The sequence below is a fragment of the Carcharhinus amblyrhynchos genome, chromosome 9 (genome assembly GCF_965287045.1).
Source record: "Carcharhinus amblyrhynchos chromosome 9, sCarAmb.v2.hapA, whole genome shotgun sequence".
NCBI classification, from domain to species: domain Eukaryota; kingdom Metazoa; phylum Chordata; class Chondrichthyes; order Carcharhiniformes; family Carcharhinidae; genus Carcharhinus; species Carcharhinus amblyrhynchos.
In genome coordinates, this window is record NC_137332.1 from 91180481 (window position 1) to 91208076 (window position 27596).

At 44.7% G+C, this 27596-nt stretch overlaps 2 protein-coding genes across 6 annotated transcripts in view; one reads left to right on the forward strand and one right to left on the reverse strand.

Moving 5' to 3' along the window:
* LOC145347999 (uncharacterized) overlaps positions 1 to 11507 on the reverse strand; it is a 28169-nt gene extending 16662 nt beyond the window's left edge. For 2 of the 4 annotated variants that reach the window (XM_080196077.1, XM_080196079.1), the window contains exon 1: positions 11348 to 11504. Coding sequence is in view for 1 of the 4 variants with exons in the window: in XM_080196081.1 (XP_080052207.1) it covers positions 8755 to 9558 (804 nt within the window). In the remaining 3 variants the exon portion in view is untranslated. Of the gene's footprint in view, positions 1 to 8754; positions 10031 to 11347 lie in introns of all 4 variants that reach the window. The other 2 variants (XM_080196081.1, XM_080196080.1) reach the window with 2 other exon arrangements.
* Positions 1 to 27596, forward strand: part of LOC145348007 (uncharacterized) — a 521035-nt gene that overhangs the window by 106191 nt on the left and 387248 nt on the right. The window lies entirely within an intron of this gene.

Genomic DNA, 27596 nt, shown 5'->3' on the forward strand with positions numbered 1-27596 from the left:
AATCCATAAAGAAAATTGTCACACTTGAACAAAAATAACTCTTTGTTCTTTTTAGTCTATTCCTATTTTGTCTGCCCCTGCATATCCAATGCACATATAATCTACAAAATGTTCAGGTCATCACTTTCAAATAATATTTCTGCAAGTGAAGTAATAGCTTTTGTAAACATTTTGGAGCAGATAGAAGTGGTTTGAGAAAGATGCTTTGAAGTGTTTGTAGTCAGACTCTATCATTACTTTCTCTCTCCCAAACAGGTACTGGTTGAAATGTTCACAAGCAAAGACAATATCCGGCACTTTTCCTCAATCTGTGTATAGCATTGTTCAGTTTGTGTTAATGCTTTAGATACAAATACAACTTGTCCTTGCTGCAAAAGAGTTGCTCCAAGTCCTGTTTCAGTGGAATCTCATTGCAGGATGATTTCATCATTGACTTTGTAGTACCTCAGCACTGGTGTTGTTGTCACTGGTTGTTTGATACATGTGAAAGAGTATGGAGAGAGAAAGAGAGAGAGAGAGACAAGACTTCAATAAAGAGTACAGAGACAGATGAGATTTCAGTACAGAGCGCAGAGAGACAGTCAAAATTCCAATAAAGAGCATAAAGTCGCAATTGCAAGAAGATGGCAGCGAGAGAGGTGATTTCAATAAACAGCATGGGTCTCTCATTCTAGGACCAGACTCAACCAGACCTACGACGGACATCACAGGAAAACAGTAATTTAGTTGGCTGGTTAGTGTCTAAGGAAAATACTGCTCCAGTGTAGTTGATTGAAGGGTTCTGGTTTATCCTGGGAAATTAGATATACTGCACTCACTCGTCTGCAGATCCCAAATTCAACTATGAGACACAGCACTAGGCAAAACTATCAAATCCAAGCACAGGCTTTTGGAAAAGGTCAAGGTCTTCAGGTAAAATCTTTAAACAAGAAATTAAAAGACATTTTAATAAATATGTTTCTGCTCCTTCCAGATAATTACATCTCACGTTCTCATATTCAGTAATGACCCATCAACAAAACTTAGCCTGTAAATCAAAAGGAGAATGCTTCCAATAAACACACTCAATATCCAACACATTGCTCCATTCAAACAGCTCACCAACACATTCACACTGGAGAAAAACTATTTGCATGCAAGCTTGTGACAAATCATTTGTGCAGTTAACAAGCCATTTGATCCATCAGACACAGGAGAGACTCTTCATGTGTGAGGTTTGTGATGAAGCATTTGTGACATCTACAAGTCTCCTGGTGCACCAGAGCATTCACAAATGGGAGAAACTTTCAGATGTGACATTTGAGGGATGGCTTTTACCCAGGTGTCCAATCTCCTGATGTACAAGAGGCACCAGTGGATCCACACTGATGTGAAACTATTCAAATGTGAGGATTGTGACAAGACTTTCACAATCAATGTATCTCCTGATCCATCAACTCACTGACACAGGGGACAAACCCTATTAGTGCGAGTTGTGTAATGAAACCTTCACGTAGTTGTTGGATCTCCTGGAGCATTAATGAACCCACATGGGACACAAAACCTTGTTCATCCACAAAAGTAAAGGTAATTTTGGGGACAAGTGTAGAAGTTGGATATGAGGGAGCAGTTAAACCAGATTGACAGCTACAGAAGCTTTGTGGTGAATGGAAGGTCAATGTGCAGAGAATTAGGAATTAGAAAGCACTGTCCAACTCACCTGGGAGAAGGGTGTACGTTCTGTGTCACTGAAATTCGGGGTCATTTCTGATCATCAGATTTAGGAGACTAAAGCACAAAGATTTTGAAGAGACTTCTGTCTCCAGTATTCCGATAGTTTCCCCTCACGTGATTTATTTTGGTTGATTCAAAGAAAGCTGAATGTTGTGCTGGTGTTTGTCTGCTGTTTCATTAATCTTCTGTATAGATTTGTAACTCACAATGAATTAATTTGTTAGATTAATCCAAACCACCTGATTTGTCAGTATGATATGTTCTTAAACACTCAAGAGCTACAGCAAGAGTCCTGTACACAGTATATATTGATCAATGTCACTGTGAACTGACATAGAAAGCACAACAATTCCCTACGAAAGAAAAACTTGTACTGATGTTTCAGCTTTCACAAGCTGGAGTCATCTAAATGCCTGGGTTCCCACTGACAAATATTTTACAGATAAGAGAGTCAAGGGTTTCACAAGTTGATGTGAAAGTTGAGTTGAGACCATAATCAAATAGTCATTCTTTTATTGAATAGCAGAGCTGGTTCGAAGGGCTGAAAGGACTTAGGAGCAGGAGAAGACCAATGTTCCTGAAGAATGATGATGATAATCACAATGACATTATTATCTCAATAATATTGTATGGAGTTTCTGTTTTGTTATTTTGGGATAAAAATATTCTGTGGAGTATATCACTTCATTAAAATGTACACAACACTGGGAGAGCAGCAGCAGAGATCACTGGAGTTCAGAAAAGCTGCTTCCCCAACATGCTGGGATTGATTGATAACACTCACGTGACATTGAAGATCACCCAAGCAGACTCTCAGAGCTCAAAAGAACAAAATCAGCCCGGGAAACAGGCCCTTCGGCCCAACAAGCCCGCGCCGCCATCTCAACACCACCAGTCCCCCTCTCCACCTACGACCCCTGTCTAATGTTTTATGCACAGTAAAAAGTCTGACAACACCAGGTTTTAGTCCAACCTATTTATTTGATAATATACTCGCAAGCTTTCGAGGGGTTACCCTCTTCGTCAGGTGAATGGAGAGTTCTGGCCTCAGACAGAGCATATAAAGCACAGACAGTTTAGAGATTACTGATTAAAATGCGAATCCTTACACCTAACCTGCTGTTCAAGACCTGAAGTGGCTGATAATGTGAGTGGTAGGAGCACTGATCACAGTTTAAAGAGATGTGTATTGTCTCCAGACAGTACAGTAAGTGAGGTTTTGCAAACCCAGGCAAGTCACGGGGGTTACAGATAGTGCGACATGAACCCAAGATCCCTGTTGAGACCGTCCTCATGTGTGCGGAACTTGGCTACCAGTCTCTGCTCAGCGACTCTGCGCTGTCGTGTGTTGTGAAGGCCGCCTTGGAGAATGCTTACCCGAAGGTCAGAGGCTGAATGCCCGTGACCACTGAAGTGTTCGCCAACAGGAAGGGAACAGTCTTGCCTGGTGACTGTCGAGCGATGTTCATTCATCCGTTGTCATACAACGGATGAATGAACATCGCTCGACAGTCACCAGGCAAGACTGTTCCCTTCCTGTTGGCGAACACTTCAGTGGTCACGGGCATTCAGCCTCTGACCTTCGGGTAAGCATTCTCCAAGGCGGCCTTCACAACACACGACAGCGCAGAGTCGCTGAGCAGAGACTGGTAGCCAAGTTCCGCACACATGAGGACGGTCTCAACAGGGATCTTGGGTTCATGTCGCACTATCTGTAACCCCCGTGACTTGCCTGGGTTTGCAAAACCTCACTTACTGTACTGTCTGGAGACAATACACATCTCTTTAAACTGTGATCAGTGCTCCTACCACTCACATTATCAGCCACTTCAGGTCTTGAACAGCAGGTTAGGTGTAAGGATTCGCATTTTAATCAGTAATCTCTAAACTGTCTGTGCTTTATATGCTCTGTCTGAGGCCAGAACTCTCCATTCACCTGACGAAGAGGGTAACCCCTCGAAAGCTTGCGAGTATATTATCAAATAAATAGGTTGGACTAAAACCTGGTGTTGTCAGACTTTTTACTGTGTTTACGCCAGTCCAACGCCGGCATACCCACATCATAATGTTTTATGGCCATCCAGATTGAGGGAATCTGATTTAGGGACAATTTATTCCTGCCAATCAGCCTAACAGCACATCTTTGGGGTGTGGGAGGAAACTGGAGCACCTGGAGAAAAACCACGCAAGCACGGGGAGAATGCGCAAACTCCCACAGACACCGGCCCAAATCCATGTATCTGCACAGCAATCAGCGACAGTCACTGAGCTGTCGTCTTGCCCAGTATCTTGTCCAGTTTAGGCACACACTAACGACATGAAGCACTAGGCCAATCTCAAACAACCAAGAGCAGCCCCAGTACGACCCATCGCGTGTATGCCCCTCATTGGACACGAGGTGGACCGACTTAAAGCCTGTGAATGAAAAGGGAAAAAACATTATTATCATACCATATCCATTTACATTACCAGGGACGCCCCAATGCTAATGACCCTTATTTAAAACAATCTCCTATATCCACCCATCTCCAACCCAGTCATGTGCCTAAGTTACTCTTAAATGACTCTAGTGTGTTTGCCTCCACCACCTTACTTGGCAGAGCATTCCATACCCCCACTACCCTCTGTGTGAAAAACCTCCCTCTAATATCTGTGTTGTACCTCTCCCCCCCTCACCTTAAGTCCATGGCCCCTTGTCCTACGTGTCTCTATCATAGGAAATAGCTTACCTCTGTATACTCTATCTATACCCTTCATAATCTTATATACCTCTATTAGATCCCCCCTCAGTCGGCGTCTTTCAAGGGAAAAGAGCCCCAATTTCTTCAATCTTTCCTCATACCCCAGTCCTTCCATACCAGGCAACGTCCTAGTAAACCTCCTCTGCACTCTCTCCAGAGTCTCCACGTCCTTCCGGAATAAGGCGACCAGAACTGGACGCTCCCTGAACAGAAAACAATCCCCTTCCTTCATGTAATGGCTGACTGTGAACCTCACTCACACTGGATCATCGCATTGGACTTCACCATAAATTCTACCTGGACAAATGAATGGGAATCACTGGAAATAACAAAGAAGTATCTGGTCTCAAACCCAACCCAACCACTGTTTGCTTTCAACCTTCCAAGGAAAGTGGTTAAGGACCAGTCACAGCCCTTGCTTGGCCAATCTCTACATATTGTGTATTAGTGCCAGCCCTCGATGTGCCAAAGGGAGACAGCAAACTATGCACCACATCGTAGAAAAGTATCCAAATCACAGACTCAATGGAAGCCTATCTGCGCTCAACATTAGCAAGACCAGAAGAAACTACTTGGCTTAAGGACTTTGCAGTCACTAAATAAATAGTCCACAATGTTTTCATTGTCAGAAACTTGGACATCACATGCAAATTCAGGGAAGGTGACTTTTGAATGGACCTACCTTGCATTAAGTTGATCTTTCGCTACATCCTAGCTATGATTGTAACATTACACTCCCTCATTTCCTTCTCTATGAACAGTATGCTTTGTCTGTATAGCGTGCAAGAAACAATGCTTTTCACGGTATGCTAATACATGTGACAATAATGAATCAAATCAAAAATACATCCCATAATCTCCACAGTAATGTTCAGACAGTCTGACTATCCTGTGGTGAATCAGGTGTGAAAATGCCCCTTATGCTGTGGGAGAAGATCTAGCCGAGACCTGTTTATTTGTTGCTTTGTGCTGAGCTGTTTGACTGGAGCAAACCCAAACTGGGAGACCAGGCCTGGAGGTTGGGATTTTTTGTTCCAGCCTGGTGAAGTCGGGTTGAGTGACCTTGGAATGAGTGAGGAAGATGCTGGGTGGTGAGGTGGACTGGAAGGCCTGTCTCGGCAAAGCAGCATCAGAAAGAAACATAAAACAGGCATCACCTCTTACACACTATCCATATCCCATTTATGCCAACCAATGTCCCACACCCTATGCCACTTGACCCCTTATACCCTCTGTATCATTCTATGCCTCCAAACATGACCCCTCTGTACTTTCCATGCCAACTTACGCATCCAACCACTCCCATGGCTCTTGATACCTTCCATCCCAACCTTTGTTCCCCATCCATTCCACATGACTCTTTATAGCCTCTATGCCAAACTTGTGCCAATTCAAATCAACTCAGACCCCGAGCTAACCAAAACAGCTGACCAGTAACCACAATGGGCAGACCTCATGTTGAAGGCCCCATGTTGAAATTAAGTAAAACGAAGTTCCAAATGTCTGTTGCAGACTTTATTTTTTTAAAACCATTCATTTATAAAACAATTCAAGTTGTATATGTACATTCCTTACGGCAACATGTAATACAATTGTATAAACTGATCTTTAAAAAACATTGAAATTCATTGTCCCACTTCAAGTGACCATAACCACTTGGTCTCTTGGATCTATCAATCAAAAAAATATTGCAGGCACCCAATCGTGATAATGGATGGTAGTGAAATGTATTAATCCAGACAGTCCCTGATGCTCATGTCAACAGACAGAATTAAAGGCAATACTTTTTTTTAAACAAAGGAGAAGTTTTAAATGCCTGACAGTTCATCTTTACAAACCTGACATTTGCTTTAGACAGTTTCTTGGCGTCTCAGTTCGAATAAGTTTATGCACTTTTTGTGACAGATATTTCTACTTTCAGTAACCTCAAAAGGCAGCTTACCTCTATATCCTGTACAAAAGGCTACTCTATCTATTCAAACGAATCCACAGAATTCAGATCTGCTCTTTCAGGGGCTGATCTGCATATGTTGGGTTTCAGACACCTCTCACTCAAAACTACACAAGTGGAGGCTGCTGCTGATCTATGGACAGTTGCCTCTGTGAAACATGCAATCCTAAAGGGCCCATTTCAGATCTCATGGGGGCAAGGGCATGTGTGGTAAGTGTCTTGACTCTCAGATTCTGACTCCTTCACCATTGTCCTCATGATGTAGAGGGTCTCCGTTGTAGCAAAAGTTCAGACAGGGAAAAAAAGGGAGATACTGGGTTTGTGATGTAAGTTTTGCAGGAAGGGACCCTAATTCCTTCCACACTTCTTCTGTTCTAGTGACATCACCTCTTCTGTGTCAGAGGCATGTCCAGCAGCAGATGTCTGTTCCTTGGGCTGCTGCTGGCCAGAAGGTGCAGGTGCTACAATCTGAGACAGAATCTGCCTCATTTCATTCAAAGTTTCATTGCTTCTTTGCAGAAGTTGACAAAGAACCTCATTCTGTTGCTGAAGAATCTCATTGTTTCTTTGTAGATGATGCTGAAGAATCTCATTGTTTCTTTGCAGATTCTGGCTGACATCTGTTTTAAATTCAGTCAGAGTTTGCTGAAGCAAGTTAGAAGTGGCCTGATAACTCTCTGTACTTTGAAACTGTTCCTGATGTAAGCATGCAAAAGGTTTCAGATCTTCTTCATTTTCATCGCCAGCAGCATGAGCCTGATGTTGTCCATGTGCTTTTGGAGATGGCGAAGCTTCTGCTCCCAAAGTTGCAGCCTTACTTCCGGAAGGTTCTGAGCACCCTCCCTCTGCCACAGAAGCCAGAGCATCATAGGCCTCCTCCTTCACACAAACCACAACATTTAACTTTGACTTGTCAACACTACCCTCCAAATCAGACATCTTACCCTCCTGACTCTCTTCTCTCCCCTCCATTGCAGCTGCCATGCCACATTGTTGTAAGATATTCACCTCCGTCCCTTCCTCATCAGTCCTTCCAGGAATCTCAGACACTGCTGGCAAATCTCCTCCATCACCATCTGATGTGTCCATGGACAGCTGTGTATCTGTCAGAGGAAGAAAATTACAATTATTACCTTTTGTCACATAAATTAACTCTTCTCCTGATGGTTTAAACACTCAACTGCTGACATCACCTTCGCTCATTCCCATATCTGATCTGCCACTGGTTATCGTGGAGTTGGAGAGGTCAAACAGCTTCCTCATGAACTCCTCCTGTTCTGGCAGCTCCTTGATATACAGAACCTGCTCTCCAGTCAATGAGCGCTCTTGGGTGTTATGGGCCAGCTTTACCTAAAGGAAGAAATGAAAATGAAAAATAAATCATGGTCTTGTGACACATTTTCCAAGTGCTTGAGACAGCCTTCAGCCTGCACCCAAGATACTTCTGATTAGAGATCAACTTATGACAAGGACAGAGCCAGCTCCAAGACAACTGCATTTTACACCTCAAAATTGCTAAAAAAAATCTTATGGTCCTTCTGTCTTTTCAACTCAAAAATTACGATTTAGAATTTCAAAAATTAACATATTAAATGATTGGTGGGAGAGGTTGGAGACAGACACTGCTGAGACAGACTGTGCTTTGGAAGGATAGCTCCCCTATTTAAGCACTGGAGGGTAAAGAACACAGACAACTGTCAGTTTAAGGGAAGTAGGTGAGCCGCAGTATTGATGTGCTGGTGTCTGTGGAGGTAAAATAAAGTAGTTTATTTATTAGTCACAAGTAAGGCTTACATTATTGTAATGCAGTTACTGTGAAATTCCTCTAGTTGCCACACTCTGGCACCTGTTCAGGTCAATGCACCTAATCAGCTTGTCTTTCAGACTGTAGGAGGAAACCAGAGCACTCAATGGGAACCCACGCAGACATGGGGAGAACATGCAAACTCCACACAGACAATTACCCAAGCCGGGAATCGAATCTGGGTCCCTGGTGCTGTGAAGCAGCGGTGCTAACACTGTGCCGTCATGCCGTCCAACATGATCTAATGACCATGAGAATGATTTGTCACACACCTCACCTATGAATGGTTTCTCACCAGTGTGCGCAGAGGGCTGATTAGTCCAAGAATGATTTGTTACATATGATACATGTGAACGGTTTGTCTCCTGTGTGAGTGCGTTATTGTGTGCAGAGGGAAGTGACTCAGAATGATTTGTTACATACCATACATGTGAGTATGTCAGAGTATGCAAGAAGCTGAGTGTCTGAGAATAATTTGTCACACATCTTACATAGGAAGAGTTTCTCTTACGTGAATGCTTTGGTGTTCAAGGAGTGCAATTGACCACAAACGATTTGTTACACACCTCACACGTGAAGGATTTCTTTCCTCCGTGAATCCTCTGATGTGACAGAAGATGGGCATGTCGGTTGAAAGCTTTCTTACAAAAATTGCATTTGAAGGGTCTCTCCCCTGTGTGAATGCGTTGGTGCTGATGGAGGTTTGATGAGTTTGAGAATGATTTGTCACACACATCGCACGTGAAAGGTTTCTCTCCTGTGTGAATCCTCTGGTGTAATATAAGATGGGCGAATTGGTTGAAAGCTTTCTCACAAAAATCACATTTGAAAGGTTTCTCCCCTGTGTGAACGCGTCGATGCTGACGGAGGTTTGATGAGTTTGAGAATGATTTGTCACACACCTCGCATGTGAAGGGTTTCTCCCCTGTGTGAATCCTCTGATGTGATAGAAGATTGTTATTTTCATTGAAAGTCATTTTACAAAGATTGCATTTGAAGGGTTTCTCTCCTGTATGAAGACGTTTATGTTTACTGAGACTTGTTGACTGTGAGAATGATTTATCGCACACCTCACACGTAAAGGGTTTCTCACCTGTGTGAATGCGTTGGTGCCTGTGGATGTCTGATGATCGTGAGAACGATTTGTTACAAACCTCACACGTGAAGGGTTTCTCGCCTGTGTGAATGCGTTGGTGTCTATTGATGTCCGATGACCGTGTGAATGATCTATCACACACCTTACATGTGAAGGGTTTCTCGCCTGTGTGAACTTGCTGGTGTTGATGGAGGGTCAATGATTCTGCGAAGGACTTCTCGCAAACATCAGACCTGAATTGTTCCCCTTCCATGTGGCTTTCGTTTATGCTAACAGTACTTGTAACAAATGCACCTTAGAAGATATTATGAATCTATGGAGTCTCCGACACACATCTCAAACTTGAACTGCCCTTTATCTGTATGAATGAGTCAGTGGTTGCAGCTTGAAGATGATTGAAGCTCTCACCACACTTGTAGTCCACTCACACTTCTTCCCAGCCTCACTCTGACCGATTGGCAAGAGTCAAACATTCAGAAAGATTGATTCTGATGGAAGGTTCCACTGACTGGTTTCACATATGACAATACATCATATCTTCAAAGCTCCCCTGACCTGACCACTTTCCAGATGTTGGTTTCACTGCCCAAACATCTGTGTTAACCACTGCCGTGAAGAGACTGAATGTCTTCCTACAGTTGTGCAATTCTTCCTTGGGTGATGGTCAGTATTATCTGCGGTGTCTATTCTCTCTGTATTCTCTGGTATGGTACAGTGCAATCCTTCTGTAAAACAGGAAAAGGTAATATGATTTCCTTGAACTCCCTTGCCTCCTTTGCTGAAGTGGCTGACTCCTCAGTTAGAGACTGTTCCACCATGACTGCCAGTCTACTATTCCTCAGTGTGTGGATCAGATACAAGTTCTTTATTTTTTCTTCACTTGACTGACACACACCCTTGTTGCCAGTGGGAACACAGTCTGTTCCTGGTCACTATAATGTGGCTATATGTGTAGAAGAGGCAGTGGCTATATGGCATTATCGCTAGACGATTAATCCAGAAACTGAGCTAATGTTCTGAGTTTGAATCCAGCCACAGCAGCTGGTGGAATTCAATTTTAAAAATCTGGAACTAAGAATCTACTGATGACTATGAAACCATTGTTGATTGTTGGAAAAGCCCATCTGGTTCACTGACATTCTTCAGGGAAGGAAATCTATCATCCATAGCTGATCTGGCCTACATGTTACTCCAGATCCACACAGAAATGTAGTTGATCCTCAACTGCCCTTGGGCAACAAAGGATAGGCAATAAATGCTGGCCAGTCATCAACGCCCTTGTCCCATGAATAAAGACTTCCTTTCCTCCACCCAATTCCCATCTTCTGAGGCACTGTGAGACTAATTGACAATGGGGCAGAGTGTAGTATAGGCTGCCAATTCACTACGAGCTCAAGTTGTGGTGCAAAGACTTCTTTTATGCTGAGAAAACATGTTTCATATGTTAAAAAACTCAGGAAAAATGTTAATTCAATGGAGATATTAAAATATCTCCCCTTTTACCCAATTATTTGAAAAAAACCACACCAGGTAAGAAGTGCTGGAAGCTGAGGAAAATATCGCTTCAGTTCTGGTTTATCTTGGGAAACTAGATACACTGCATTCACTCAGACTGCACATCCCAAATTCAACTATCAGGCACAGCACTGAACAAAACTATTAAATCCAAGTCCAGGCTTTTGGGTAAGGCCGAGGCTTTTGGGTAAAATCTTTAAAGAATTAAAAGATATTTCAATAAATGTGTCTTGCTTCTCCCAGATAATTACACGTCACCTTCACATATTCAGTAATGACCCATCAACAAAACTCAGCCTGTAAATCAGAAGGGAAATGCTTCCAATAAACACACTCAATATCCAACACACAGCTCCAATCAAACAGCTCAGCACAAAACACCGAGTAAACAGGTCTCTCAGCTGGATCTTCTCACACAGCATAAGGGGCATTTCCACACCTGATTCCCCACAGGATAGTCAGACTGCCTGAACATTAGTGTGGATATGATGCAATGTAATTATTATAAATTCTGCTCCTTCACTCACCATCTCCTGACTTGGTTTTCAGTCCCTACAGGAAGTGAAGCAGCTGTGAAAGAGGAAGAGGAGAGAATGGGCAGAGTGGGTGGGCTCTCTGATTGACGTCTCTCACAGCCAATCCAAATATTTCTGGAGTAACAGGAGTTTCCTGAAGCTTGGGAAACTGGTGAAACGGAGGCGACTTTGAGCAGCAGATCAGGTGGGGATTTAAATTTTTCATTGTCCCATCTGAAAAAAACTACTTATTGCAGCTGCTGTCTCAGTTCCACTGGTAGCTGTTTGACAGAGAATTCTAATGTGGGAATAACATTCTTCATCCTCGGAGCTTTTCAAAGTGACATCAGTGTGGAACGTGTAGCCTCGAATATGTTTGACAGCAGCTCAGAAGAAGATCCACAGCATCCAAGACAGTGATGGGATAGCACAGGTACAGCAGAGAGGCACACAGGGCAGAGAGAGGGGAGATTGACCCAGTGATCAGGAAGTGTCTCTATTCCTGGGAGAGTGACTTGGTGATTCAGGGAGTGTGCTGGGGCTCGTTGTGTGGGTAGATGCCCCATTGGTTGATCTCTTACCACGCTACTCAGTGCGGGATTCATCTACTGTGTAGATTCGGCTTCTTTTAGCCTCAATTTCTGAGCCTTCCCGTTATTCTGCCAGGATTTCCTGATCCATTCACTTCTCCAAGGATGTTCTGGTCCACTTTCCTTCCTGGGCCTGGGATGCCTTGGTTTATTCTCCTCCCCTGGGATCTCACAGCCTCAGGCACCTGGTGGCTGCACAACCAAAAGCCCTGAGTGTAATTTGAAGAGCCACCTCAAACAGGCGCATTCGGCAGAAACTCATCACTCCTGTTATTCCCATTACTGTGGTTGTTTCCAGTTTCTTGGATATTGTCTAATAAACCAGTGTTAAAGATCACAAAAATTCAATTTACTCTTTATATCTAACTCACATTTAAAATTCCTGATACGGTCAATTTCAGCCGATTACACTAACAAAACCGACGGAAACTAGTGTTAACTCTCAATAACAACTGGATTTTTGCATATTTGTCTAAAGCAAACTTTAAAAAGAATTAATCTGTGACAAATTGAAGCAGTTTTATTTAAGGATGGTACATTATGATCTGAATGCCTTGATGATCAATGCAGTGTGTCAACATTTAGAGAATAATTTCTTCATTCATTTTTCAATGTTTGTTTCAATAAATGGTCCAGGGTCTGAGGAATTATTTGTGTGGCCCTGACAACTTTAATCCATGTTCATGGAATAATCCATCTAGAGTTGAGTCAGAGGGTTGTGGGTTCAAGTCCCATTCCAGGACTTGAGTATAAAATTCTGGCTGATACTCCCGTGCAGTACTGAGGGGTGGAAGATACAGGGAGGGAAGAGGCCATGAAGGGATTTGAAAACAGGCTTAAAAACCTCACTAAGACTAATACTTAGCTTCTTCCTGGGAAGAGTGGGTTACTTCTCGAGTTTTGTTCCTGACAGACTGTTAAAACTGTGCCTAAACAATATTTTATTTTATAAGTGAATGAAAGCAGTATGGTTAATTAGCAGTACTGATTGAAGACAATCCCTTAAGATGTTCATTCCAGCTGACACCAGGGACTTTACCACCTTTCAGAGCTTCAGGAACCAGACACAAGGACAACACTGACACCTGCAATTTGAACTAGTTATCTCTTTAAATCAAACCACCTTTCAAGCTGCCAGTTTACAGGGTTCTGACTCAAGTGTCTTTGTTATCCAGGTTATCTGAGTGTAGGACCAGGAAGATGGCGTCTGCTGTGGACCTATTGCGGCAGTAAGTAACTGTAGTTGATCCAGGCAATCTGAGAGGCCAGAATTGATCTGTTTTTGATAGGCAAGGGGATTAAGGATTATGGGGAGAGGGCGGGAATGTGGAACTGAGCCACGACAGATCAGCCATGATCTTATTGAATGGTGGGGCAGGCTCGAGGGGCTAGATGGCCTACTCCTGCTCCTATTTCTTATGTTCCATGACTAACCTTTTGAAACATTTCATAGTGATGGATGTCAGAGCCACTGGACGACCATCATTAAGGCACGCTACCTGGCTTTTCTTTGGTACTGGGAAGATGGTTGTCTTCTTGAAGCAGTTAAGGACTGCAGCTTGGTGTGAAGAGAGGTTGAAGATGTTTGCGAATACCCCCGGCAGTTGGTCCGCACAAGACCCGAGTGCTCGTCCGGGTACCCCACCCAGGTCAGTCACTTTCTGTGGCGTGACTTTCGAGAAGGCTGCTCTGACATCAGCAATGGTGGATACAGGTTTGTCCGAAACTTCGGAGTGGTGGGCTTGCTCTCACTGAGCTCTTGCTCAAAACGGGCAAAGAATGCATTGAGCTCATCAGAGAGGGGTCATTGGTGCCTGCAATTTTACATGCCTTCATGTTGTAGGCTGTTATGTCTTGCAGACCTTGCCGTGGACGACGGGAATCCATGTGGCTAGCCTGGGACTCTAACTTGGTCTGGTACTGTCTTTTGGCATCCTTGATGGATCTCTGTAGATAATATCTAGCTTTCTTGGATATGTATGCATCTTGGACACTGAGGGAAGAATGGAATGGAAATTTTGGCGTACAAGCCATAAACTTCCAATTTTCCCTGGATACAGAGGCACCAAAGAACTACAGACTTTACAACTTTGTTGAAAAATGGATAAGCATCAAACACTAGTTAATGAATGTAACCTCAGTGGTGAGGAAACTTTTAGACCTGATAATCCAGCACAATTAATAATCACTTTGCCAACTGTAGATTATTTAAGGGAAGCCAGTATTTTATTTTTAAAGGCCAAAAACAATCAAACAACTTTTTCCCCCAAGTGTATCAAGGGTTATTCTCCTTCTGTTAGTATTTTGGCACAACAATCCTACAACATTTCTTTAATACTGCACAACTGTGGATGCTTCACTCCCTGTTCAGATTCCTGGGAGAAACTCACTGTCTTTGCAAAGTTTCCAAGCTGATTTTAATGTCTGCTTTCTGTCACAAGGCTCTGTGATGACCACTGTATATTTCTTCCACTAAATTCAAAACAGGCAAATCTTCCAGGTGTTTTTCCATTTCAAAATTGCAACTGTTGCTTGACCTTCACCTTTATACCATGCGGTGAAAAGTAAAGTTAGTTTTCCTCTGCTTCAGTGCAGCTTCATGAACAATAATCTTCTGTTGATTCTCTTAATCCAGTGAGATCCAGTAAACCCACATCAAAGCAAAACTGCAACTGTTTTCTGTGAGCAGACTCCCAGCTAAATTAAATAAAATAAACTTATACCTGACTATTTGATTACATAGCCCACATAAAATTAACATTACTAATGGATGTGATTGACCTCTCTCCAGACTCCCTGGATACATGAAGAAATCTTCATGTCCACTCAGTTACTGTCAGCATCTTTTCATCTGGAAGCTACAGACACTTAAATATTTATTGAGGTAAGGCTTTTTTGGCTCCATTACAAATTTAAGGATTCTGCCTACTGTTTATTGCCCTCACACCTCTACATTTGACCTTGTAAGATAAACACAGGTTAGTCTTTTACTGTAATAAATTTCAAGCTTGTTTGAATTGAGTTACATTAATTATTACCAGTTTATTGGGACAAATACTCCCATTTATTTACAATTAAAACTTTAATTCCTGAAAGTGAAATTTATATTCCAGATTATGTGAATTATGAACTAGATTTTTGTAGCAACAAAATCCCACAAACAGCAATGTAATCATGACTGAATAATCTGTTTTTGTGATGTTTATTGCATATTGACCAAGATGTCAGTGATAACTCCCCTCTTGCTCTACAACGAAATGTCATGGGATTTTTTTTACATTCATCTGAGAAGGCAGGCAGGGCTTTGGTTTCACTCATTTGAAAGATGATACCTCTGACAGTGTAGCATTGACTTAGTATTGTGCTGGAGTATCAGCCTCTTTGCTCCATCTCTCCTCCTTCATCTCCACCTCTCGTCTTCATTATTGGTCCTGGTTGCAAGAATATTATATATAGGAGTAGTGGTTCCCCATATGGTTCACCAAGCCTGTTCCGCCATTTAAAACAATCATGGCTTCACCTCCACTTTCTGCTGACTTCTCATGTCCCTTAATTCCTGGTCTGTCTCCAGTTCCTTGCCAGCATCATCTTCCTTCTTCTCAATGTCTCCCTCTTCTCATCATTATCTCCTGCTTCTCATTGAATCATAACAGCAGAAGAGATCATTTGGCCTGTTGTATCTGTGCTGGCTGACTGAAGGAACAATTCATCCAGTGTAATCTTTTGTCTTTAGCCCTGCACATTTTTTGTTTTACATAGTCATTTAATTCCCTATTGAATGTCTGATTGAATCTGCCTCAATTACACTCTCAGACAGTGCATTCCAGATCCTAACCACTGCCCCTGCCACACTCTCAAAAAGTCATTCCAGGTCCTAATCATGTGTGAACCTGCCTCCACCAAACTCTCAGACAGTGCAATATAGATCCTAGAGTGTCTCCATTGCTTCTTTTCCCAATCCCGTTAAATCTGTTCCTTCTAGTTCTTGATCCTTCCACCAAAGGGAAAAGTTCCTCCCTGACCACCCTGTCTAAACCTCTCATGATTTTGAAAACTTTTAATCTCCTCTTCTCCAAGGAGATCAATTCCAACTTCTCGAACTGAAGTTCCCCATTTCTCGAACCATTCCTGTGAATCTTTTCTGCACTCTCAAAATTCCTGAAGTGCGGTGCCCAGAAGTGGACACAACACTCCAGTTGTGTCTGAACCAGTGTTTTTTATGGGTTTAACATAACTTACTTGTTTTTGTATTCTATGCCCCTATTGATAAAACCTAGGATACTCTATGCTTTATTGACCTCTCTATCCTGCCATCTTCAGTGATTTATGTATATATATACCTAGGTCCCACTGCTCCTGCACCTCCTTTAGAATTGTCGCCTTTATTTTATATTATCTCTCTGCATCCTTCCTACCAAAATGAATAATTTCTTACTTCACTACATTTAAACAAAGCTGCTGTTCTCTGCTCATTCCACTATGCTGTCTATATCCTCTTGAAGTTCTTCATTCTCCTCCTCACAGCTCACATTGTTTCAAAGTTTTGTTTTATCTGCAAATTTTGAAATTATGCTCTGTACACCAAGGTCTCTGTCATTAGTATAGGTCAGAAAGAGAAAGATCCTAACACCAATGCTGGGGACTTGCAGATAGAGTGACAATTGGGGTACTTGAGCCTTTTCTCGGATTGATAATTTCCAGTTAAAAGCTGAAAAGATGACAGATCAAAATTTCAAGTTTTAAAATTTTTACTGTGTCAAATGACCAGACAAAAGCATCATTGATCAAGCACTATTTTCTTTTGCCGACAACTAATATATTAAACTTTAGAAATATTTCACTTATCACACATAATACTCTACAAGGTGTTACAGTTATTATAACAGTTCACAGTTGTTCCCAGCTTCCAAAGGTGTTGCTTCACTTTATTTTCCCAGCCAGGTAACTCCTAATCTCAGAACTCAGTGCGAATGTGTTGATGCGCATGGACTGTATGAGCACTCAGATGCATGCTTCACTTTTGAAGGGTTTTTCCACTCTGTGTATACTGCAGAGGTCCCAGTCGTGAATATCATTAACAACCCGGGGTTGGGGCGGGGGGAGTGGGGCCTATTCATGCTGGAGTTTGATAGTTTTCCCCGGGAATTATAGACCGGTGAGTCTCACTTCTGTTGTGGGCAAGGTTTTAGAAAAAATTATTCGGGATAGGATTTATAGTTATTTGGAGAGTAATGAATTGATTGGAGATAGTCAGCATGGTTTTGTGGCGGGTAGGTCGTGCCTTACTAACCTTATTGAGTTTTTTGAGAAAGCGACCAAAGAGGTGGATGGGGGTAAGGCAGTGGACGTGGTGTATATGGATTTTAGTAAGGCGTTTGATAAGGTTTACCATGGTAGGCTTCTGCAGAAAATGCAGATGTATGGGATTGGGGGTGATCTAGGGAATTGGATCAGGAATTGGCTAGCGGATAGGAGACAGAGGGTGGTGGTTGATGGTAAATATTCATCATGGAGTTCGGTTACGAGTGGTGTGCCTCAGGGATCTGTTTTGGGGCCACTGCTGTTTGTAATTTTTATTAATGATCTGGATGAGGGTATAGTTGGGTGGATTAGTAAATTTGCTGATGACACCAAAGTCGGAGGTGTGGTAGATAGTGATGAAGGGTGTCATAGTTTGCAGGAAGACTTAGACAGGTTGCAGAGCTGGGCCGAGAGGTGGCGGATAGAGTTTAATGCGGAGAAGTGTGAGGTAATTCACTTTGGTAGGAATAACAGATGTGTCGAGTATAGGGCTAACGGGAGGACTTTGAATAGTGTGGATGAGCAGAGGGATCTAGGTGTATGTGTACATAGATCCCTGAAAGTTGGGAGTCAAGTAGATAAGGTTGTTAAGAAGGCATACGGTGTCTTGGCGTTTATTGGTAGGGGGTTTGAATTTAGGAGTCGCAGCGTCATGTTGCAACTGTACACAACTCTGGTGCGGCCGCACTTGGAGTACTGTGTGCAGTTCTGGTCCCCACATTACAGGAAGGATGTGGAGGCTTTGGAGAGGGTGCAGAGGAGGTTTACCAGGATGTTGCCTGGTATGGAGGGGAGGTCCTATGAGGAGAGGCTGAGGGATTTGGGGTTGTTTTCGCTGGAAAGAAGGCGGCTAAGAGGGGATCTTATTGAAACATATAAGATGATTAGAGGTTTAGATAGGGTGGATAGTGATAGCCTTTTTCCTCTGATGGAGAAATCTAGCATGAGGGGGCATGGCTTTAAATTAAGGGGTGGTAGTTATAGGACAGATGTCAGGGGTAGGTTCTTTACCCAGAGGGTGGTGAGGGATTGGAATGCCCTGCCTGCTGCAGTTGTAAATGCGCCTAGTTTGGGGGCGTTTAAGAGATCCGTGGATAGGTTTATGGACGAGAAGGGATTGGTTTAGGGTAGTGGGTCATTGTTTTGTAACTGGTCGGCGCAACATCGTGGGCCGAAGGGCCTGTTCTGCGCTGTAATGTTCTATGTTCTATGTTCTAGTTCTGGAACTGCGCATAACGCAGTGGTCCCAATCTGTCAGACTCTCCATTTGCTGGCCAGCCTGTGACCACCGCAGTGCTGCACCTTCTCCTCCCCCCTCCCACCCCATGGTCCGATCGCAGCCCCCACGACAATTCCCGGGCCAGCTTGCTCCCCTAGCAGTGGCGATTCCCCCCCATTCCTCTCACGCCAGCAGACCACTCCCTCCTGCCCCAATCACTGCCCTGCCTTCATCCCAGATCGACCCTATATGCAGAGTGGCAGCAGGATCCCCACCCACAATAGGTCCCAATGGACAGTGCCAAGGTGCCCCCAGGCATGGGCAATATGCCCCTTGGGCAGTGCCAGGGTGCCCATGCCCAGGTGGCACCAGCCCCCACTGCCTGACCCCCTGGGGGACTGCAATTGTCCCCCCCCTTCATTCTGGCAGGGTCTCCCTGAACATAGGGAGCTAGTCTAAAACTTGCTGGAATGAAGTACTCCTGATGGGGTGGGAGATTCAATCAGGACCTGAAAATTCCTGATAATGAACTGATACATTTAAAAAAGATTTAAATTACTTACCTGCTGTCCCACCGGTTTCCAGCATGGTCTGACCAGCGATTGTTCACCATACCTGGGAGATGCGCATGTGTTCCCAGCGCATGCGGAAATCCTGGTTCAAGACCAGTGTAACACATCTCCCACCTTGACCCGCCAGAAATGTTGTGGGTCACAGTGGAAGAATCACGGCCATGATTTCCTCCAACTGCCTCCCCTTTCTTTATGCTGAAGAGGCTGACTCCACATATGAGTGCCAGTCTGCTATTCCCCTGTGTGGGAGATCTGATGTAAGTCCTCCCAGCACTTCAAGAGGAGGCTGCGTTTGATCATCCACTCATTATTTTTGGCTGAAGACACTTCAACAATGTGTCTGGTACTCCTGTGTTGAGATCCAACATGGTTGACGATGGAGATGTTTCTGCTGGTCCACAATTCTGAACAAGATTTGGGAGGCCGACAGAGCATTGCTTTCTCACCTGCTTTTTAATCTGTTTCTACCTGCTGCTCTTGGTGTTTAGTCTTTATGTAGCCTCTATATTACTGGAGAGCGAGAAGGGAGGAGGAAAGAAAGAAATAGACAAAAATAGAGAGAGACCATAAAAAGCAGGAGTGGGCTATTTAGCCCATCAAGCCTGCTCCGCTATTGGATACATTCATGGCTGGTTCAACTGTAGTTTTGACTCCACTTTTGTGACTGCCTCCCATGACCATTGGATTCCTTGTTGATCAGAAACCGCCTGGAGTGACCCAGCACCCCACTTTCCCCATACCACCGCCTCCTCCCCAACACCCCATGCTCTCTGCGGAAGAGAGCTTCCTGTTCAGATTTGCTGTCAAACACATCCAAGGTTACACAACCCACACTGATGTTGTCAGTTTGAATGCCTCTGAGAATGAAGAATGTTATTCCCACACTGGAAATCTCTGTCAAACATTTACCGGGGGGAACTGAGACAGCAGCTGAAATAAGTGAGGTTTTATTCAGATGGGACAATGACTAGTTTAAATCCCCGCCTGATCTGCTGCTCAAAGTCTCCTCCGTTTCCCTGGTCAGTTTCCCAAACTTCAGGAAACTCCTGTTACTCCAGAAATATTTGGATTGGCTGTGAGAGACGTCAATCAGGGAGCCCACCCACTCTGCCCATTCTCTCCTCTTCCTCTTTCACAGCTGATTCACTTCCTGTAGGGACTGAAAACCAAGTCAGGAGATGGTGAGTGAAGGAGCAGAATTTATAATAATTACATTGCATCATATCCACACTAATGTTCAGGCAGTCTGACTATCCTGTGGGGAATCAGGTGTGGAAATGCCCCTTATGCTGTGTGAGAAGATCCAGCTGAGAGACCTGTTTACTCGGTGTTTTGTGCTGAGCTGTTTGATTGGAGCTGTGTGTTGGATATTGATGTGTTTATTGGAAGTATTTCCCTTCTGATTTACAGGCTGAGTTTTGTTGATGGGTTATTGCTGGATACGAGAAAGTGAAGTGTAATTATCTGGGAGGGGCAGAGTGTCTGAGGATTTTTACAGATTTCCTTTTGTTCTGTTTTGTTTGTCTGTGTGTGTGTGTGTTGGGAGCTGGTTAATATCCTGTGGACTGTGGATGGTCAGTTCTGTCTGTGTGTTGGTATCTGGATGTTTCCGGTCTTATCAAATCCTCTAACACTTCCCGTACCCTATCTCTGAATTTTAGAAAGTGTACAGAAGAGATTTACGAGACGGGTTCCTGGATTTAGGAAGTACAGTTACGTGGATAGACTAGAGAAACTGTTATTGTTTCCCTGAAAACAATCTGGATTAGTGGAGATAATGGTGTAGTGTTATTGTCACTAGACTAGTAATCCAGAGACCCAGGCTGAAGCTCAGGAGACTTGTGTTTGAATCGCATCATGATAGATGATAAAATTTGAATTTAATAAAAATCTGCAATTTAAAGTTGCATATTGATCATTAAACCATTGTAAGTTGTTGTGAAAAAAAACCCCACCCGGTCCACTCATGTCCTTTAGGAAAGGAAATCTACTGTCCTTACCTGGGCTGGCCTTCATGTGACTCCAGATTCACAGCAACGTTGATGACTCTGAAATGGCTCAGCCATCCACTCAGTTCAAGGGCAATTTGGGATGGCAAGGCCCACCTCCCACCAATAAGAAAAATCCAGCACCAAGACAACTTGGCTGACATAATTAGCTACATTTCTTTTCCTAAAATGCCTTTAAATCCTTCTTTAAAGATTTCACCTGAAGGCCTCATCTTTTCTCAAAACCCTGGGCATGGATTTGATAGTTTTGCTTGATGCTGTGTGTAGATAGAAAGGGTAGGGGAGGCTAATGTATACAACAGAAATTTCTCCTCTCATCACTTGTCTGTGAACAGAAAGGTTTTTGGATTTTCTTCTCCCTTGATCAGCAGTGGTATATTTCCCAAGCACTCATTTTTGGTGTGATCCAGTTTTCTATTAATAACTTCACAGCAAACTTGAGATAAGATGAATTCAAATGGTTAGTTTATTTTCACACGTTCGAATGTGGAAGGAGGGGTGAAATGTTGCCTCCTTTGCAGTCATACAGTAAAAGAGGGATGGAACAAGTAAAGGTATACACTGCAGAGACCCCAGAGAAAAGAAATACTGTTTCATGTGGGTTCCAGAATCCAGAATCAAAATCCAATGAGGTATTTTTTCTCAGAGATAGGTGAGCTGAAAACCCTGTTGGATCATTCACTTTCACGGTATTGTTGACTTTACAAAATAAGATAACGTGCAGGGATAAATCAGCCTTGTAGGCAGTGGTACAGACTTTCCAGCAGAAGCTGTGTGGATGGGACTCGGTGTCAGGGCCAGAGCTCTTCATCTGTGATGCTGCAAGTTAGATGGTAAAACAGCAGAAGGTGACCCATAATCACAGCAAGTGGGCAAAGACCAGAGGCGGGGTCCCTGAGATACATATCCTGACTGCATTTGAGGAGTGTGCAGTAGACTTGTTGGGGGAGTCTGAGGGTAGAGCTGTAACTGACAGCCTAATCGGAGTGCGCTATAGAAGCGAGGAGCCACAAAATTTTCATTCATGACCTATTTCAAGTAAGTTGAGATCAGCCCGGATACTTGCGCTTACTCATGTATCTTGTTTTGCAGGAGATGACCCCGATGAGGCCAGGTCTTCAGGAGTTGGTGCTCCAGCTACTGCCCCTGCTGAGTACCCCGTCAACACCTCAGAGGAAGGCTCCGACAACAATTTCAAGGAAAGCACCCATCGTTCCACATGAGCATCATGTGCACCATCCACCATCGCAGATAGTCACCTCAGTAGGATGTGTGGGTAGTCAGGCTTCTGGGGTACTTTCTGGTGAGCATCACACAGTAAAAAGTCTGACAACACCAGGTTTTAGTCCAACTGATTTATTTGATAATATACTCACAAGCTTTCGGGCTAGTCCCTTTGTCAGGTGAATGGAGAGTTCTGGCCTCAGACAGAGCATATAAAGCACAGACAGTTTAGAGATTACTGATTAGAATGCGAATCCTTACACCTAACCTGCTGTTCAAGACCTGAAGTGGCTGATAATGTGAGTGGAAGGAGCACTGATCACAGTTTAAAGAGATGTGTATTGTCTCCAGACAGTACAGTAAGTGAGGTTTTGCAAACCCAGGCAACTCCTTCCACTCACATTATCAGCCACTTCAGGTCTTGAACAGCAGGTTAGGTGTAAGGATTCGCATTCTAATCAGTAATCTCTAAACTGTCTGTGCTTTATATGCTCTGTCTGAGGCCAGAACTCTCCATTCACCTGATGAAGGGACTAGCCCGAAAGCTTGTGAGTATATTATCAAATAAATCGGTTGGACTAAAACCTGGTGTTGTCAGACTTTTTACTGTGTTTACGCCAGTCCAACGCCGGCATACCCACATCATGAGCATCACACAGACATTGATGCACATCAGGAGGAGGTAGGAACATCCAAGGGAGCAGGCTGGCAGAGGTCTTTTGGAATTAGAAATCAGCTGTGCCCCAGCCAGGTGCCGGGCAACTGGAATCAGTTTTCCAGAAATTGCCGGAGATGCAGAGTCAGAGCCAAGGATTGCAGGAGGGGTTGTCAGCAACACTGCAGCAACTATAAGGCTGTTTGGAGGAGTTCCACATTCTTTAGTCACAGGAAATGGGGCCAGCATCCAGGTCAACACTGCCAGATAGCAACCACAGCAGAAAGCCTGAGGCAAGAAATGGTACTCGGAAGAATACTCAAGACACTGCGGGCCTTAAGAGCTTGGCCCAGTTTCAGAGGGCTCGCACACCATGGGCAGACACAGGCCTTCAGGACTGGCAGCTCACTCCAGCTGCCTCTGCATCCCATGGATTGTACCAGGGGCCCATGGGCATCCGATACTGGGTCCTTCCACCCAGGAGACCCTAGCCATCCCCCTTCTGAATCCCTCAACCCTCTTTTCCTGACACCGGGTCCATTTCATGAACCAGGTGGCAGTGTTGCATCCGTAGTGCTGGCCAAGGGCATCACATAAGAACATGAGAAATAGGAGCAGCAGTAGGCCATCTAGCCCCTCGAGCCTGCCCCACCATTCAATAAGATCATGGCTGATCTGTCGTGGCTCAGTTCCACATTCCCGCCCTCTCCCCATAACCCTTAATCCCCTTGCCTATCAAAAACCTATCAACCCGTGTCTTAAAAATATTGAGCGAGGCAGCCTCCACCACTTCAACGGGCAGAGAATTCCAGAGATTCACCACCCTTTGAGTGAAGAAGTTCCTCCTCAACTCCGTTCACAGGCCATGGAGTGCGGAATAGAGCTGATTACCTCTCCCCTTCCTGGGAGGCACCTTGACATAGTGGTAGGACATGTAAGATTAAGAAGTTGCACGGTTACCAAAAGGGCATGGGTGAAGGCATGCACTACTTGGAGTTCTGTTAATTGTCACGAAGAAAATCACCAATAAATGTTATTGCATCTACAGCTGTGACTAATCTATCTCTGATCCTACAGGGATGACTGCAGCCTGAACATACACAGATGTATAGAGCATCATTCAATGTGAGAGATGCCCTTCGGTCTTCCGAATCTGCTATCCCCAGTTCCTAGCACCTGTGCCAGACCTTGACTGCCTCCAAGTGCTCATCCAATGCAGTGGGGGCCCTGACATGTCATCGCACTGCTCCCTGGGACCAGCCCCCAGCAAAACCCATTCCCTGGATGGTGGTGCCCCAACTCTTACCAAGATGTGGGCCCAGGCACCAGTGTGCAGTCAGAGAACAGGTAGGATTCAGACTTGTTTGCCACCAGGACAGCATCATAGCATACTGCATAGCGAGTTGTCATCCTTCCTACCTGGACCTGCAACTCACTAACATGGTCAAGCTGGGCCCATCACTCTGCTATGATGTCAATGGGAGCCAAGCCAGGGGGATTGTGGACAAGGGCACAGGGGAGGGGGTGGAGGGTGTTGAAAGTTCCCAGGGTGCGGGAATGGGGCAGTGGTGGGGGGCTGGTGGGTGGTGCTGTGGGTGGCACATGGTGGTTGGAGCTTCTGGTCAGAAAACCATTTGATGACAAGGGCCTCCATTGCTACCTTGGCTGCCTATCGTCCATCCTCCGGCTCCTTCTCGGCCTTGTCCTCCACCGCCTCCTTGCGCTCCTCCTCATTGAAGTTTGCATGCGGCCACCTCCCACCCCCCCCCCGCCACCTTTCTCCTTCAAGAAGTCTCCCCACTGTTGTGCCAGGTTGTGGAGTGCATAGCAGACCACAGTGATTCAGGAGACCCCGAGGGGACTGGTATTTTTTTAGGGCAGCACCAGAGCAATCCAGGCAGCGGAACTGTGTCTTCAGTTGCCTGTTGCACTCTCAATGATGTACCAGGTGGTAGCATGGGCCTCATTGTAACTGGCCTCCACCTTGGTCTGGGGCTTTTGTACTGGCATCATCAATCATGACATCAGGGCAGAGAGAGAGAGACACACACAGTCAGTAAGGTTATCCAATTCAGGCCACTCGCTTCCTCCTGGCCACCCATGTCCCCATGAGTTTGCATGGTGCAGAGGGCCATGCGCCACTTTAATGGGCTGTCAACCACTGCCACATCCTTGCCATTACAGTCTTGGGGGGTGGGGTTGAGGAAGGGGGAGGAGGATGCATCTGGATGTCTATGAGAGGATCCCATTGGGAACTCCTCCATCAGAGATATGATTGCACCCAGCAGTATGACAGGTACAGTGGCAGCCAGGAATCGCTAGCAGTTCAGACATACAGGGGAGGGGCACTCTTGTGACAGGTACAGGGTGTGTGGCCAATGTAGGCAACACTGCAGAGGGTTGAGCAGTGTGAGGAGCCATGTGGAGCTCCCCTAATTAGACCAGCAGCTGACAGAGCTGGTGCTTGTTAATGTTAGTGGAATCTGGGTTGGAATGTTAGCAGTCAGCCATGGAGCCTGTCCAGTGGATAGAGGCAGGGTAACTGTGGCAACGTCAGTAGTGTTGGGAGTCCTCATATGGATCCCCTTGGGGGTTGTTAAGCAGCCAGGGAGAATATGTACAACACGAGCCCCATGCCATCGGCCACCCTGAGTTGAGGACCCCATACCGACTTGAGTCCCCAAAACCCCTGCAACCATACAAGCCCCCAACCCACAAGTGAGACCCCTCCCCCCTCAACCACAGCCGGTGTTGGTGCTCAGTGGTACTCAGTACCCTCCAGCTCCCTCCTCAGTACTGCTGTGCCTGAACCAGACTTTTATAGAGCCGCGTGACATCACACTGGAGAGCATTTGGGAGGAAGAACCTCCGTGCCAACCTCACTAATGATATTGAAATCCAATCAAGTTCATGCTAGTAAGCTTTGTTTGGGCATGGAGCAGCTCACACCAGTAAAAAGGAGCTGGAAATGTAGCAAACCATTTTGCGCCATGTGCAAATTAGATTTTTCGTATCTCCTGCTATTTTCCCAGCTCACCAAGCTGAATGATGGGCGTGGTGAGGTGATAAGATCATGCCCATGTTTCAACTGGAGATGACTTTTCATCAGTAGATGAGATGTTGGGTGGCTCTTTCATCAATCTTTTGTCACTCCCACTCTTACCAGCCCTTCTCCCTCCATCATCAGCACTGATTTCCCCCTGGCTCTGCCCCAGCTGCTGCCACCCCACACCTGCTTTCTCTCCAGCCTCCCAAACCCACCCTCCCCGTGTTGGCTTTCAATACCTCTGCTCTCACTATTCGCCACGCTCATCTCTTCCTCCACCTCTCAGTGATTTGCCCTCACTCTTTTCTGTTTTCAACGCTCCAGCAACCCCTTTCTGACTCCTCCGCTAATGGACCTCCTCTCCCTCAGTCTGATTTCACTGTCTCCTGCACCCACACCAGCACAACCTCGTGGATCCCCCCTTTGTTTGTCCCTTACTTCCACACATTTGGTCAACCTAGAGTCAATCTCCGCGTCTCAGTAAACACCCAAATAAAAAAAACATTTCCCCACCATTGGCTAAATTGGCTGATCCCATCACTGCACATCATTGCTGCCTTCTGCTGTCAAACACATCCAAGGTTATACATCCCACACTGATGTTGTCAGTTTGAAAGCCTCCGAGAATGAAGAATGCCATTTCCACATTAGAAATCTCTGTCAAACGTTTACCAGGGGAACTGAGACAGCAGCTGCAATAAGTGAAGTTTTATTCAGATGGGAAAATGACAAGTTTAAACCCCCACCTGATCTGCTGCTCAAAGTCACCTCCGTTTCTCTGGTCAGTTTCCCAATCTTCAGGAAACTCCTGTTACTACAGAAATATTTGGATTGGCTGTGAGAGACGTCAATCAGAGAGCCCACCCACTCTGCCCATTCTCTCCTCTTCCTCTTTCACAGCTGCTTCACTTCCTGTAGGGACTGAAAACCAAGTCAGGAGATGGTGAGTGAAGGAGCAGAATTTATAATAATTACATTGCATCATATCCACACTAATGTTCAGGCAGGCTGACTATCCTGTGGGGAATCAGGTGTGGAAATGCCCCTTATGCTGTGTGAGAAGATCCAGCTGAGAGACCTGTTTACTCGGTGCTTTGTGCTGAGCTGTTTGATTGGAGCTGTGTGTTGGATATTGAGTATGTTTATTAGAAACATTTCCCTTCTGATTTACAGGCTGAGTTTTGTTGCTGGGTCATTGTTGAATATGAGAAGGTGAGGTATAATTATCTGGGGGAGGGGCGGAAACACATTTATTGAATGTGTTTTAATGCTTCTTTAAAGATTTACCTGAAGGTCTTGGCTTCTCTCAAAAGCCTTGATGTGGAGTTGCTGGCATTGGACTGGGATAGGCACAGTAGGTAGTCTCACAACAACAGGTTAAAGTCCAACAGGTTTATTTGGTAGCACAAGCTTTTGGAGCGCCGCTCCTTCATCAGGTGAGTGTCTAAAGCCACAGCCAATCCCAAAAGCCTGGGCTTGGATTTGATAGTTTTGCCCAGTGCTTCTTCTGATTGCACATCCCAAATTCAGCTATCTGAGTGAGTGCAGTGTATCTAATTTCCCAGGGTAAACCAGAACCCTTGAACCTGCTACACAGAAGCAACATGTTCCTTAGCTTCCAGCATTTTCTGTCCAGTGTGATTTC